Here is a 13388-nt window from a genome sequence, read left to right as displayed (position 1 = left end):
AGCACTTTAGATAATGTTCTAATCTTGACAGGGAAAATAAATATTACAAATATTTAGTAATCGCCTCGGTTTCCCTTTATTTGTGAGTGCCACTGGTATGATTAAAAGATGAATGAATTACTTGGGTGAATTAAGAGGAGGATTAATATTCCTATACCCTAGTACTACGTCAACATATTTCAGCCCTTCTTCATGACCCATACAGAGTCTCAGGCTTATGTTAGGACTGATTGCTAATCCCATTTCCTACTGCATGTCAATATCACTATTTAGTCAGTGGTATTGAGTCTGACACTTGTCAATTGTCACAAGAAAGGACATAAAACAAACATAAACAGGTGAGGCTTGTCTTCTGCCTGTGCCCCAGATGGAGAGGCAAATACTGGTGCCTGTTTTTACGAAAATCATAACAGTGCAAGAGGAAAAGGAACATAAAAAGAAATAAAAGAGATAAAACATAAATTCATTAACTTCAACTATGAGGCTTGCATGCCCATTCACACAGAAACATTCCCTAATGTTAGGTCAAGGACACACTATACACACAGCATACAATATCTTGCTTTTTGCATGCATTTCAATGCAAAAGGGGCAAATCTCTCCTTCCTTTGTATATACATTGTTGTACATGACACAGCAACATAAACAAACTTGCATAAGAGGACCAAGATGTTATATATCCCGGGTATCTATGCAAGCAGGATAAGCATAGCTCTTTGTGAGGTCATAGTCAATGATACTTTATAAGCTCTTACCCTCCTAGGTGTATAATAACATCACATATGGGCTGGTGGTACACGTCTCTGCAGTAATGCTTTGGCAGAATTTAGACCTAGCCATTAGTGCCTCCGTAACTCACCTACCATCCACAGTTAAGCAGAATCAGAAAATGCCCATCCTACCACATGTATACATTTGAGAAATTGTGTTTCTAGCATATCCTTAACAAGGGCATATGTGTCAATACTGCAAGGCTTGCCCCCCTGCTTTGTAGAGATATTTCTTTCATTTTTTATTTCCAAACATTGCTCATGGTGCTGCAAGTTGGCATTTCCCAAGCCCCTGTGAGGTTCATCCCTTACAATATCTACTTCTTGGGTGATTTTATAAGCTCCTTTATCTACAATTCTTCTCTCTCAATTAGGAGAATTCTGAAACGCTGTTGTTTGGATCTTTTTTCTCGGGGCCTTATTATGAGTACGGCTGTCCATAAGACCGCCGTACTCATGGTGTGGGTCTGATCACCGCCACAACTGTGGCCAGACCGCCACAGGACCAACTCCTCTGCTGGGATCCAGGATCCTGCAGTGGTGGTGCAGCAGAAAGGGCCAGGAATATGCTCGTGATGCTGCTGCTCCACCACCTAGCATATTCTGACTTTCATTTCCCTCGGCCTTCTCAAGGCAGTGACCCGACCTTGAAAAGGGTGGCAGACATGGAAGTGACGGGGCCCTAATTAGCCTGCAGCTTCTGGGCCTGGAGGTGCATGCAGCGCGAGTGCACATGTTGTGTCCCCCAGGAATTGCACCCCGTTCCTGCACGGTATGGCATGCACAACATGGTGCAGTCTGCTGTTAAGGCTCTCCTGTGAGCCTTAAAACAGCTGCTGCGGTGAGACTGCTTCAGCATCGCCCACCTGCCATGGATTGAAGTCATAAGCTGGCAGGCAGGTGCACAACAGGCTTGGCAGTCCTCCTGTTGGTACGGCTGGTGCGTACCAACAAGAGGACCACCAAACTCGTAATCAGGCCCTTAGTCTAAGAAAATAGCCTATCAGCATCTGACTCCATGATGTATCACTGAAACACAAGTGTGTGACTACACAAGAGATCAGACACTGTTTGGATTTTTTAAATATACTTTGAACATCAACTGACTCCATGCTGGGGAACAGAATTGTGTGTTGCAGATGTCAGGGTCAGGTTACCCATTTCGTGCATATCCAAATGTTGCTGCAGTAATGATGTAGAACCCAGTAGTCTCCTACTGTTGCAAAATAAGTTCAAGACTGTGTGAAATACTGATGGTGAAGAGGGAGCAAGGGATAGGGGTATGAGAGAAGGCACACAAGAGATGTCAGGTTGAGTCACACAGCTATTCTCATCAAATGAACGCTGCCTAATGTGTTCTGCAGTCTCTCACGAGTGAGTGCTCTTTTGTACTAAACAGAACACAAGCCTACTATTACTCTGTAACCTTACATCAATTTTGAATTTTGTGAATTTTTTCTTATACAATAATCACACATGGATAGTAACATTCTAAAGAAACTGAAAATAGATATACCCAAGAAACACACTAGCAATAGATATATTTCAGTAAACGCTCATTGTATCAAGGGCACAGTACCTTTATCTTGCTAGAGCCAAGGGACTCACTGTGACACAGGTCCAGTTGCAATGTCCTATACACAGTTGTTAAGGCTCCACATATTGACGCAATGAACAGAAACAAAGATTCACTCAAGATTTGTAAATAATCGTAAAGAAGAGATCATTGTTATAGCTCAGATTTGAAGGTGACTCAAAGTTCCAGAGTGTAGGCACAAATAGTAGTTCAAAATGTCAACAGTCATAGTTTAACAATCCGAACAAACAAATGTAACTCTCCTCATCTAATCATTCACCTGAAGCTTCTGAAAACAGTACTTGAGGAGGCTGAGCAGTTCCAAGGATTCAGAGAACTAATTTGACGAGTCTAAAAAATTTGAGCAAATTCTTTAAACTGATGCCTGCAAAAGAAGTTCCAAGATGTGCCACAAGCAGAAAGCTACTGAGATGTACTTGTTTTCCAGAACTAAAATTGCTCTGCTGGAAAGCCAGAAAAAACAGATGAAGAGCAGAAGCTTCCTTTCAGCATCAAGGAGGAAAGTCAAACACAAAGTCAATGCCTGGGTGTCATTTTATAGACCAAAGGATCCTGAAATCCAAATGTAAATCCTGAAATCCTGGAATTGTCACATCCTGTAGTGGGTGCTCAAATCCCGCTGTACCCTGCCACTTCTTTCGGGCACCCTGTCATTGCTTTTGGGGGGCCAACTTGGGGACCGGATTGGCTGTGCTGTTGATGGAGGAGTCTTAACTGGTCAGCACACATGTGGAAGCCACAATCCTGGGTGGCATGACGCTTGTCATGCCAGTGAGAATGACATCTTGAGTGGCAATGTCTACAGAAAGGGGTGGAAAAGGTGGGAAATAATGCCCAGGACCCTAGGTGGATGGGAGGAGCGACCACCTGTGGCAAACCATGACAGCAAGCATACATAGTGTTTGTAGTTTTTTTCAAAAGCCCATAATACTCAGACCCAAAAATCAAGTTGTAGTTTACAATGTTCTTTCACCGTGTACTAACCATGCTTCATTTGGAAACACTAATATGTACACATTGGGGTGTATTTTCTAATGTCCCCAAGAATATATTTAAGGGATATGTAATCATTGACCCACCTCGAATTGTTGATTGTAATTCTGGCAATAAAGTTTTTTTAAAGGATGCCAAACATTTAAGAAAGTTTAAAACTTGATTGCATTTGTCATAAAATTTTAATTTCCACAGTTCTCCCCATTAGAGCCATTCCCCACCAGTGTAGGCAGGTCTATCATCCAGTAGAGGAATGGCATAAGAATGCAGCCATTCAAAGGACAAAAAAGAAGCTTAGAATTAGATTGACTGTTGGGTGTGGGTAGTTGTGGTATTTGGGCCAAAGGGCTGCTGGCATCTAGGGAAATATACCAACCTCTGACATTTCTAAAACCTACACACCCAAAAGGTCCTGGGTTTTGTGGCTTGGGTGAATGTTAAAACCTTTTTCTTATCCAGAATTTCCTCCAAACCTAAGACTTTGGTTCAAAAACACAGAATCCATTCATGCCTATGGAACAGAAAGTTCAAGAATTTCTGAGAAACAGCAAAACTCACACCTGTGCATGTTCCCACCCTTCTTTCGACAAAAATAGTGCCCGACGTGTGCTTAATCATAATGAACAAACACTCAGTTTATTACTTATCAGCTCGCTAACCCCATAGACGATGTGTGCCTGTCTGGTACCCCCAGACTCACGAGTCCCATTTAAACGCAGATTGAGCAGAAAACCTTTCAGGATATGTTCCTGCTCGAGGGAGGCGGTAGAGAATTACTGTTTTGAGCAACAAATGCAAATTATTTGAACAATGTCTTGTTCAGAGCGTGCCCTTGACCAGCCAATCAGGGCAAGAGAGATTTGACATCATGCTAGTTAAAACATACATTGTATAAATGTTGAAAATATAGGGTTGAGCTAAGTTTTTCAAAAGCCCAGGACTAATACCTGTGACTCGTGATCAAAAGACAGGTACCCTAAATCAGCCTTTTCCTTTCAGTTACTTTCTAATTTTTCCAGATGCACTGTATCCAGTTCAACACCTGTGGTCACCAAGAGCTCAGGGAACCTCATATATGTCTGGTGCATCTTTGCTTGGGAAATCCAGGGGAGAATATTTGGGGGTCAAGCTTTAACAGGGATATCCTTCTGCATACAGGAGACTGTAGAGAATTATCTTGCGTTGGAACAAAATTCTAAAAAATCTGGCTGTCATGTTTAGCGCATTCGCTTGGCCAGCAGATCATTGGGAGGAAGGTTTGACACACAGCAAAATAAACCTTACAATTTCTATATGTGGAAAATGTGTGGTTCTGGTGTATTTCCATAGTACCTAGAGCCATGGGTAGTGCTTGCATCTTAATAACAAGTACCCTAAAACAGCATATCTCTTTCAGTCGTCCAAATTTCTGAAGTACATAGCACCCACTCTATCTCCTCTGAGCAGCCTGCATCTATAGAAAACACCTTACATATCTGGGACCACAAGAGACCACTCATTAGAGTCTGAAGATCACAGTTGGAGGGGGTCAAGCATTGGTGGGAATATGTTTCTGCATGAGGGAGACGGAGGAGATGTTTCATGTTTGAAAAATGAATGGTAACAAAGCAAACTATTCCTTTGGTTTTACAGAAATAGAAAACATATCGTTTTTAAACATTTCATGCAGTCCTTATCAGATCTTTATCTCTCCATCTGTGTTATTATTATATAATTTTTTGTGCGGACTATGTTTCCTAGAAAAACCAACAAAAATGTGGTATTGATGGACCCCAGACATTCAGGGCAACATTCCCTTGGTCAGGGTTCTGGCATTTATTTTTTCTTATTTGCAAGATGCAACAGAATATATAGAAAATATATAAAAAATTAAAATATCTCCACATTTTACATTCTTTAGGCTGCGATGAAATATTGTTGTGGGTGGCGTTTTCACAATTAGATACAAATGAACGCAAAATCACTGTAACAGTAAAGTTGTGTCACTCAAGTAAATTATTCATCAAGGATTTCCAAACCTTTCAATTTTGAGAAAATATTGATTATTGTCCTAGTCATTCTGTAAAATGCTGATATATTTTGCTAATGGCATTTCTCTAAACATCTATCCCATGCATTGATTGACATTATCTAATCAAGTTGCAAGTATAATATTTCATATTATTTTATGTTTTCAGGAAATTTTGGACAATCTTGTCAGCAATGTCAACATCGAGCTGCTAAATGCTCTCCACTATCATATGATTGACAGACGACTTTTAACAGATGAACTCAAACACGGAATGACTTTCCCTTCAATGTACCAAAATCTGGATATACATGTTCATCACTATCCAAATGGAGTACGTGAGTTTTACTTTTACAGGTTTACTCTGGGAGATATGCTGTATCTCTTTCTTAAGAGTCTTTTTTATAACATGAAATATGAGTCTGTACCTCATTTTTAAACAATGTTCATGAGTTGACATTTGCTACATTGCGTGCGCAATGTTAATTCATTCTTAAAAACCATTTACAATTTATCCTATTATTAAAATATTCAATAACTTTTTGTAATATGGTGCAGCAAATGTAACTGACAATTCATATAGGCATACAAATAATGTGAGGAACTCCTTGAAGAGGCGCGGATGCTCAGCGTACAGTTGTCAAGTTCTACAACTCATACATACGACTGTTCGCACCAATGGCTAGCCAGAAGCTCCCTTAGTTAGTCCCTAGATCTCCTTCTAATTGCTTGATGAAGTTAAAAGTTTTACCTTGGTAAAGATGAGGGATGACCACACAAGGACACCCATATTGCTAAACACTTAAATGGTAAAGCACGAATGCCCAACAAACACTCCTGTAATGTAGATTAGGAACTGACCTTCTGTATTGTGTGAAAGTTATAAATATTTTCTTATTTTCCCCATAAACTGTGATGTATTTTTGCTATTATTGGGATTTGAAACGTGTCTGTTGCGATAACTTGTTTTCATTTATTTGGTTTGTTTGTGGTACATGGCAACTTGTGGCAATTCAGTATGAGGTGCGTACTTCATAAATAATATAAAAAATTATAGAGTAAAAAAAAGAAAATCAGACAAATATTGTGCAACTTAAACCTTGTAGGCAATTTGGTCAGGTGGTCTAGACAATTGCATATATACAGTCTGAACTGACCTAGTTAATTTCTTATTCTTAAGAGAAATGGATTTATCCTTGGCGAAAGTAAGCTGAAGTGGCTTACATAAATCATGGCACCTTACGTTTAGGAGAGCAGGTCCTTTGTTTTTCCTCTTTTCCTTAAAGAGATAATGTACAAGGAAGGCTCTAGCAAGGGCGGGTGGGGGACGCTATAGAGCCGATGTGCAAGATGGCCACAGTGGCATGAGGCTCCAGCATTCCGGGGCAATCAGTCATCATTATCCTGCCTATCTTGGCAACATCAAGGCTTAAACACAGGCCATTGGCTGTGAGGACACTGCGGTGGCATATTCTGTGCCATCGTTTGACAGAATTATGCCATACAGGTGAAGCAGTGCATGCAAGGAGACACACACTGTGAGGAGATGATCACTGCCATGTTAGACGCTGAGGTGCCATGCTGTGCTGCGGAGCCACGGTGAGTGACAATCAGGGCCACAACGTGGAGACATGTGGCCCCCACTGCAACAGCCCATTGGCTAAATTTTATGCTCACACCTATATTCCAGTCTGACTGGAAGGGTGGGAGTGCAGGGAGCCGCCAGTGGCCTATGGGGAACTGGTGCATCATCATACTTTTTGAGACAGCGCACACCTGGGAAGCACCCAGGCAGCCGCAAAACTTTGCAATATCATCCAGGCTGACAAGATGGGTAAGCACGCATTGTCACAAGGAGTGATACTGCGCACCCATAATTCACTTCAGTATATCTGGCTGTACACACTGTACTCTAATTCTAGGAAGTGCTTGATCCTTGACAACCTACAGGATTTACTTTGAATTGAATTACATCCTTATAAAGTGCACTACCACTCCAGAAGGAGTATCATGGCGCTATGTGGAAAAAAGGAACACACTCATGCGAAAAAAACCTCAAGGAAGGAACTAGATCAAAGGATAAGAGAGTAACGGACTGTATCGAGATCTGCAAAAATCCATGCCTTAAACAGCTTTCTCAAATTTGCTTCAGCGTTGATTAATCTTAAAGCGCTTGATTCAAAGCCTTAGTGCCTAGAGCTGAGAAGGAGTTGCCACCTCGTGTTCTGAGTCTGATGGAACCAGGCTTGAGGGGTTTGCATGGAAGGATATCAGGGCCTATTAGGGGTGTAGTGAGTGCATCTGGCTGATAAATATCTCAGTCTTGTGAAACTATAGGCTCTGAAGGTTACTTAAAGAATAAAAGCACCCTCGTATGCCCTGGCAGCGATTGTAAGGCCCTCAGAGCTAATGATCATCTGGGAAGTTTGTATACCAACCTGTTGGCTGCATGCTGCACAACTTAGAGTTTCTGGACAGTCTGTTTGGAGGATCCAGCATACAGACTGTTGCAGTACTCCAATCTGGAGATTATTAGTGTGCAAGCCACCTTTCTAGCCGCCAGTGGGAGATAGTCAAAAAATGTCCTCAATGATTTTATTAAATTTAAAACACACCCCTGCAACTGTGAGGGCTTATGGGCGGAAACACAGAGAAGTATCGTATTTTACTCCCAGATTTTTAACAACCTCAAAAGTGGTGGGTAGGGGGGTGCCGAATCTGGCCACCATGTGACTGGGCAGAAATGTGACTTGCCAAGCAGCATAATCTCCATTTTTTGGTATTACATTTTAAATGATTTGATTAAATCCACTGGATAGCTGATTTTCCTTCAATCAAATATAGGAAAAAATGACGGGTGGCAGACCAAACTACAGTTCAGTGCGGAGAGAGTTATTTGTGGCACAGGCGGCTTTCCTGACCAGCCGGGCACTGAAGATGCATCCCTGGAAGCTCCTAGTGGTGCAGGGGACAATACATCACTTTTTCTGGCTATGCAGCAAAGCCTGACTTCTATCAAGACAAAAATGGATACCCTGTACAGTTGAAAAATATGACAGTCACATAGCTGAAGCTGACCAAACAATTTCCACTGTCAAAGATACTGTATCAAATCACAGTGTGCAATTGCTTGGAGAAAGTGCTGAAGCTTATGTCTGCCAAAAATGAAGACTTGGAGGCACGGTCTCGCAGAAATAACCTACCGATACTGGGGATACCAGAATCTCCAAACACTGGGAAAATGGAGGACTACTTAGAGAGACTGCTTGTCATGCTCATTGGTGCCGAATAATTCTCCAAAATGCTCATTGTCCAATGTGCCTATCAAGCCTTGAAGGCTTGCCCTCCACCTGGTGCCCCAGCAAGACCGATCCTTTCTAGACTCCTGAACTATCACAACAGAGACACTGCCCTCCGATTGTCATGTGGAAACATATGCCCAGATTTCACCACAGCTGTGCAGGAGACACTAAAGAAATGCACTCCCTTTAAGCAGAAACTAAGCATTGCCGCCATACCATATGTGATGCTTTGCCCGGCTCATGTTCGGATCTCCTTCCAATGCAGAGACAACATCTTCATGCCCCCTCAGCAAGTAGGTGAATTCATGAGCCAAAATGTTATATGATTATCTCCAGCAAAATCATAAGCACAACATCCAGATCGGCATCACCACTATCAGAGCCTGGCTGATTATTCACCTCAGATACCTCCACATGCGATTCTTAAAATCTAAGCCATGATGTTGTGCTGTTACACCTCGGGCATACCCTGACTGTGCCACTCTTCGCTGATAAACTGGTGGCCAACTCATATGTGACCTTTATGAATCTCCTTTATACCTTTTTATTCTTTGTTGACCCTACTGTCTCTCTGCAGAGACCGTGTCGGAGAGTGGAGGACCAACTTAGGCAATTCATACACCCACCCTGGACACTCTAGTGCATATCGATGATGAACCAGTCTGGCTCTTTGGATCACCCCCCATGGGAGATCCCCTAAGTTTTAAAGTAATGATTTGGTGTTTGTGACTTTCTCCTTAGTGTCTAGACTTCTTTTTTTATCACGCCTACCACCTTCCCTACCCTTCCTCTCTCTCACTTCCCACCCTTCTTTTTTTCTTACCATTTGCTTTCTCCTTTGCCTCATAACACACAGGTGATACCATCACTGTACTGTTACCATGGATATTGCTATGCTCATTGTTTTTTGAGAGGGATGTATATACCTTATGAGTTTGGGTTGTCCGTGTGGGAGGAGGGGGGATGTGGGAATGTTTAAACTCTTAATACATGCACATAATCTACTTCTGGTGATGTCACACTGCCCATATCGCACTGACTTGTGCCTCCACATATGGCTTGTCCCATACACATCGAATAACCCGACTTGAGATGACGAGTACTGTCACTGATTGGACTAGCACAACACCTCTAATGAACAATTGCATATCTTGGAATGTCAGAGGACTGGGTTGACCCCTGTAAACGTAGACATATGCTTGCCTATTTAGAGAGGAAAAATGTCCACATCACCCTCCTCCTCCAAGAACCTCATCTAAAAGATTAGGCTCACACAACATGTGCTGCCTGCTAGGCATCCCACTGGTTACTTTTCTACATTTTCCTCCAGCACACTTGGAATTATCACCCTCGTTCGTAAAGGTGTGCCGTACATTCCTCGGGCTCTCTAAATGTTGATCAGGGCGATATACATTGATGTGGGGTCGACTGGCCTCAACAATAGCTGTTATTGTTAATTGTTATGGGCCTAATGTTGACTACCCGGTCTTCTATGATAGTCTCTGTGGGCGGATTGTGGACATCGGCCCTGAACGTGTCCTATGGGGTGGAGACTTTAACTTTGCACTGTGCAAGGTATTGAATAGGTAACATGCCCCAGCCGTATATCAGGGTGCTGCAGCAAGGCACATTTGAGACATTATGAAAGAGTACAGTCATATTGGAAGGAGATATGAACAACACTCTCTCTCATGATAGGACAAACCATTACCCTTACCGTGCCCATAGCTTTCTTGGGTCAAGTAGGTGGAGTAGAGCACCGCAATCAGAAATATGTTGTGATCAGTCTCCTGTTGGTGAAACGTAGAGTCGCCTGTCGGTGGGGTTGGGGAAGAGTGCCCAAATTTAAAGAATGACTCAACTATCTCATTTATTGTCAAGATGAAATGACCTTATACGCAGAGTTCTTGCCCATGGTCTCATCCCATAGACATATGGGATCCATTATACGCCTAACTCCTAACTCAGGCACAAGACACAACGGCTGAGGCTGAACCCACAGGTTTACATTGTACTACCCCACTTAGTATACACTTCAGGGACACACACGATACAATGCACACATTTACGTGATACTACCTCAGATACCCCAATGCTATAACAAGTGATGGCAGGCAATTGTACACACCACTGATCTATCATTGGTGTAAGGGAACATGGGACAAGGCATGTGTGATCACATGCTATCACACGTGCAAGCAATTATTTGCGAATGTTTATTTACCACAGACAAATATATAGCAGTGTGAAACAGATGTTTGACGCGATGTACCAGATTTGAACAGCACTTAGATATCACTCAGTTGAATACTGTTTACTTTGCTCCAACTGTTATGTGTATAATATGATTGAAAACTTCAATAAAGAAATGTATCTAAAAGAAAAAAAAATAATGTACAAAACACAGGAGATGAGGTAGCAGTGGACACAAGTGCAGTGCCGCTGATTACAAATCTTACCCATGTTTGGTGGCTCAGTGGACTAATGCGTCCATTGTAGGGTCCTCTGTTCGACCTCACGGTCACGGGTTCAAATCCCAGCTAAAATGAGGGTCATTGAGTTGGGTTACAATAAACATCTGTTATTCAGCGCCAATACACTAGTCTGGGTGACCGTGCGCTTTCAAATACACATGTTTTGTTATGCATGTGCTATCACTCAGCTCTTTAAATGCAGTAGTGCATCCCCAATTTCTGCACCTACATAAGGGTTGGCAAATCGGGTTACAGGCAGGCTCATACCAAGGCAGAACCCATATTGGAAAGGTTTAAGGCTAGACCTTTGCATTAGTTAGTGATCTTGTCAAGAGTCATGACCAGCGAACACTTGCTCGACTATCTCTTAAGAATGGGTGTGAATGGACTGTGGAAAAGCTGGAGTCCTCCCTTGAATATCATTCTCTTCTCTTCAGGACTGGATGAAACTATTTACTGAAAGGGAACATCCCAGTCGACCTGAGAAGGTCTTTCTTTGTAAGGGACTGAAGCTGCCTGCTGGGGTGATCCTGAAGAAGTCCAACAGGCTGCGTGCCTGGGAAGACCCAGACCCGTCTAGAGTATTCCAATTACATGGTTGCCACTGGGAGAATGCTGGGAATAATGTAATTGGCATGCCAACTTGTACACATGAGCACCAGCAAAATCACTAATCAGAGAAACTCCCAAGCGGCTGACCTACATTATAACTGCAAAAAAAAACATGGATGTGCAAACTAACTTCAGGATCTTGGTGGTTGGAAGTTGGTGTCATTTCTCAGAAAATATATTTGGTAGATAAGTCCACCTTCTTTTCGCGCCTTTGTTTCTCCCCTCCTAATTCTCACTATTCGGTTTTGGTGTTGGGCGCGTCTCTTATCTCCTTTGCATGTTCAGGATTTTATTGCTAATCTGAATTATGTTTACGCTCTTCGCACAGACGTTTATAGTGTTTTGCATGTGGAGAGCATACATCACCCTTGACATGTAGTTATTCCCAAGCCTGCAAGGATTGTTTGCAACCTTTCTTCCAATGCCTTCGAGCATGTTACAAACACCAAGAGTTGAAGTGCTCCATTGTGACACTGCAGTAGAACACCACAAGAATTATTTGGAGTTCATTTTTTACGGCTGCATTCTGATTTATTTTTGGCTCTTTTTAGAAAAGTTGGCGAGTATGTATTCGCTCACAAAGCTCTCGAGCATTATTGCATTCTCCATCATGGTTTATACATTTTGCTTTTATATTCAGTATGTGTCTGAATTGAATTGAATGTAATTAGCTTGTACGTGTTCTGGTTATCATGTGTTTTTTTCAGTACTCGTGTTTCATTTATGCAAAAAAAAAAATCTCAATACGTTTGAGGTAGTATTTACTAATAACATTAAATCTGCTATTTCTTCCATTTTGTCTGTACATTTTTACAAGGTTTAATTTTTTATTTGTTTTGCCTATTCCCGGCTTTCACTTAATTTTGTTTTTCAGTTGTGTGTTTTTCTTGCTGAGTAATGACTCCGATTTACCCATCATCCAATTTGACCATTGTCTATGCCCCCGTTTTCATTGTGAAGACTCAACAGCGAATTGCTTGATCTTCAGGAAGTCCTTTCTCGTTAATGTTTTAATGTCCTCACCTACATCTTGTTCTTTGTCATGCAGATCTTGGCCCATCATAACTTTTCCCATTCCTTGTCCTGCATTATACAGCTCGCCATGAGTATGGATTGTGTCTCCCACTATCTTTTTTTTGCTCTTTTTTATTATGTGTGATTCGAGGCTTTAATGTTGAGTGGTTAATGATTAGGCCTTCGACAAAATGTAATGTAGGCCAGCATAATCAATTATAATTACCAGCATTTTGCGCTATGGTTGTTATCCAATCTGCATGAAATTATACTATTATGCCAAATTGCGTAATTGAGACTTCGTTTGAATAAAAATCCTAGTTGGCAGAAAGTGTGCATATAAACTGAACATGAGTGGCTGTTGTTCATATCAGGCTTTTCTTTTTTTCCTTTTATTTAAGCTCGATATGTGCCTTCATTGCAGAAATGGCTGCAAGTATGCATTTTGCACTAAGTAATAGTGGTAAATGGAGAAGCCAACATTTTGCTTAGTAACCCAACATTTTGTATCATTGCCTGGATTGGAATGGATGGATCGGTGGTTAGTTACACGCAGGCTCCCTTTTTAGGTCGAAACCTGCCAAGGAGCATAGCTGTCTAGTTTGCTACACACATCTT

The 13388-nt window shown here is 41.8% G+C and overlaps 1 protein-coding gene across 1 annotated transcript in view; it reads left to right on the top strand.

Moving 5' to 3' along the window:
• The window catches only part of TGFBI (transforming growth factor beta induced), a 281071-nt gene that overhangs the window by 156954 nt on the left and 110729 nt on the right, over positions 1–13388 (top strand). Inside the window, exon 5 of the mRNA XM_078653226.1 lies at positions 5538–5702. Within this exon, the coding sequence (XP_078509352.1) occupies positions 5538–5702 (165 nt within the window). The remainder of the gene's footprint in view (positions 1–5537; positions 5703–13388) is intronic.

The sequence above is a fragment of the Lissotriton helveticus genome, chromosome 7 (genome assembly GCF_964261635.1).
Source record: "Lissotriton helveticus chromosome 7, aLisHel1.1, whole genome shotgun sequence".
Lineage (NCBI taxonomy): Eukaryota > Metazoa > Chordata > Amphibia > Caudata > Salamandridae > Lissotriton > Lissotriton helveticus.
Note: the sequence above shows the minus strand (reverse complement) of the source record. Positions and strands in the feature narration are given on the sequence as shown.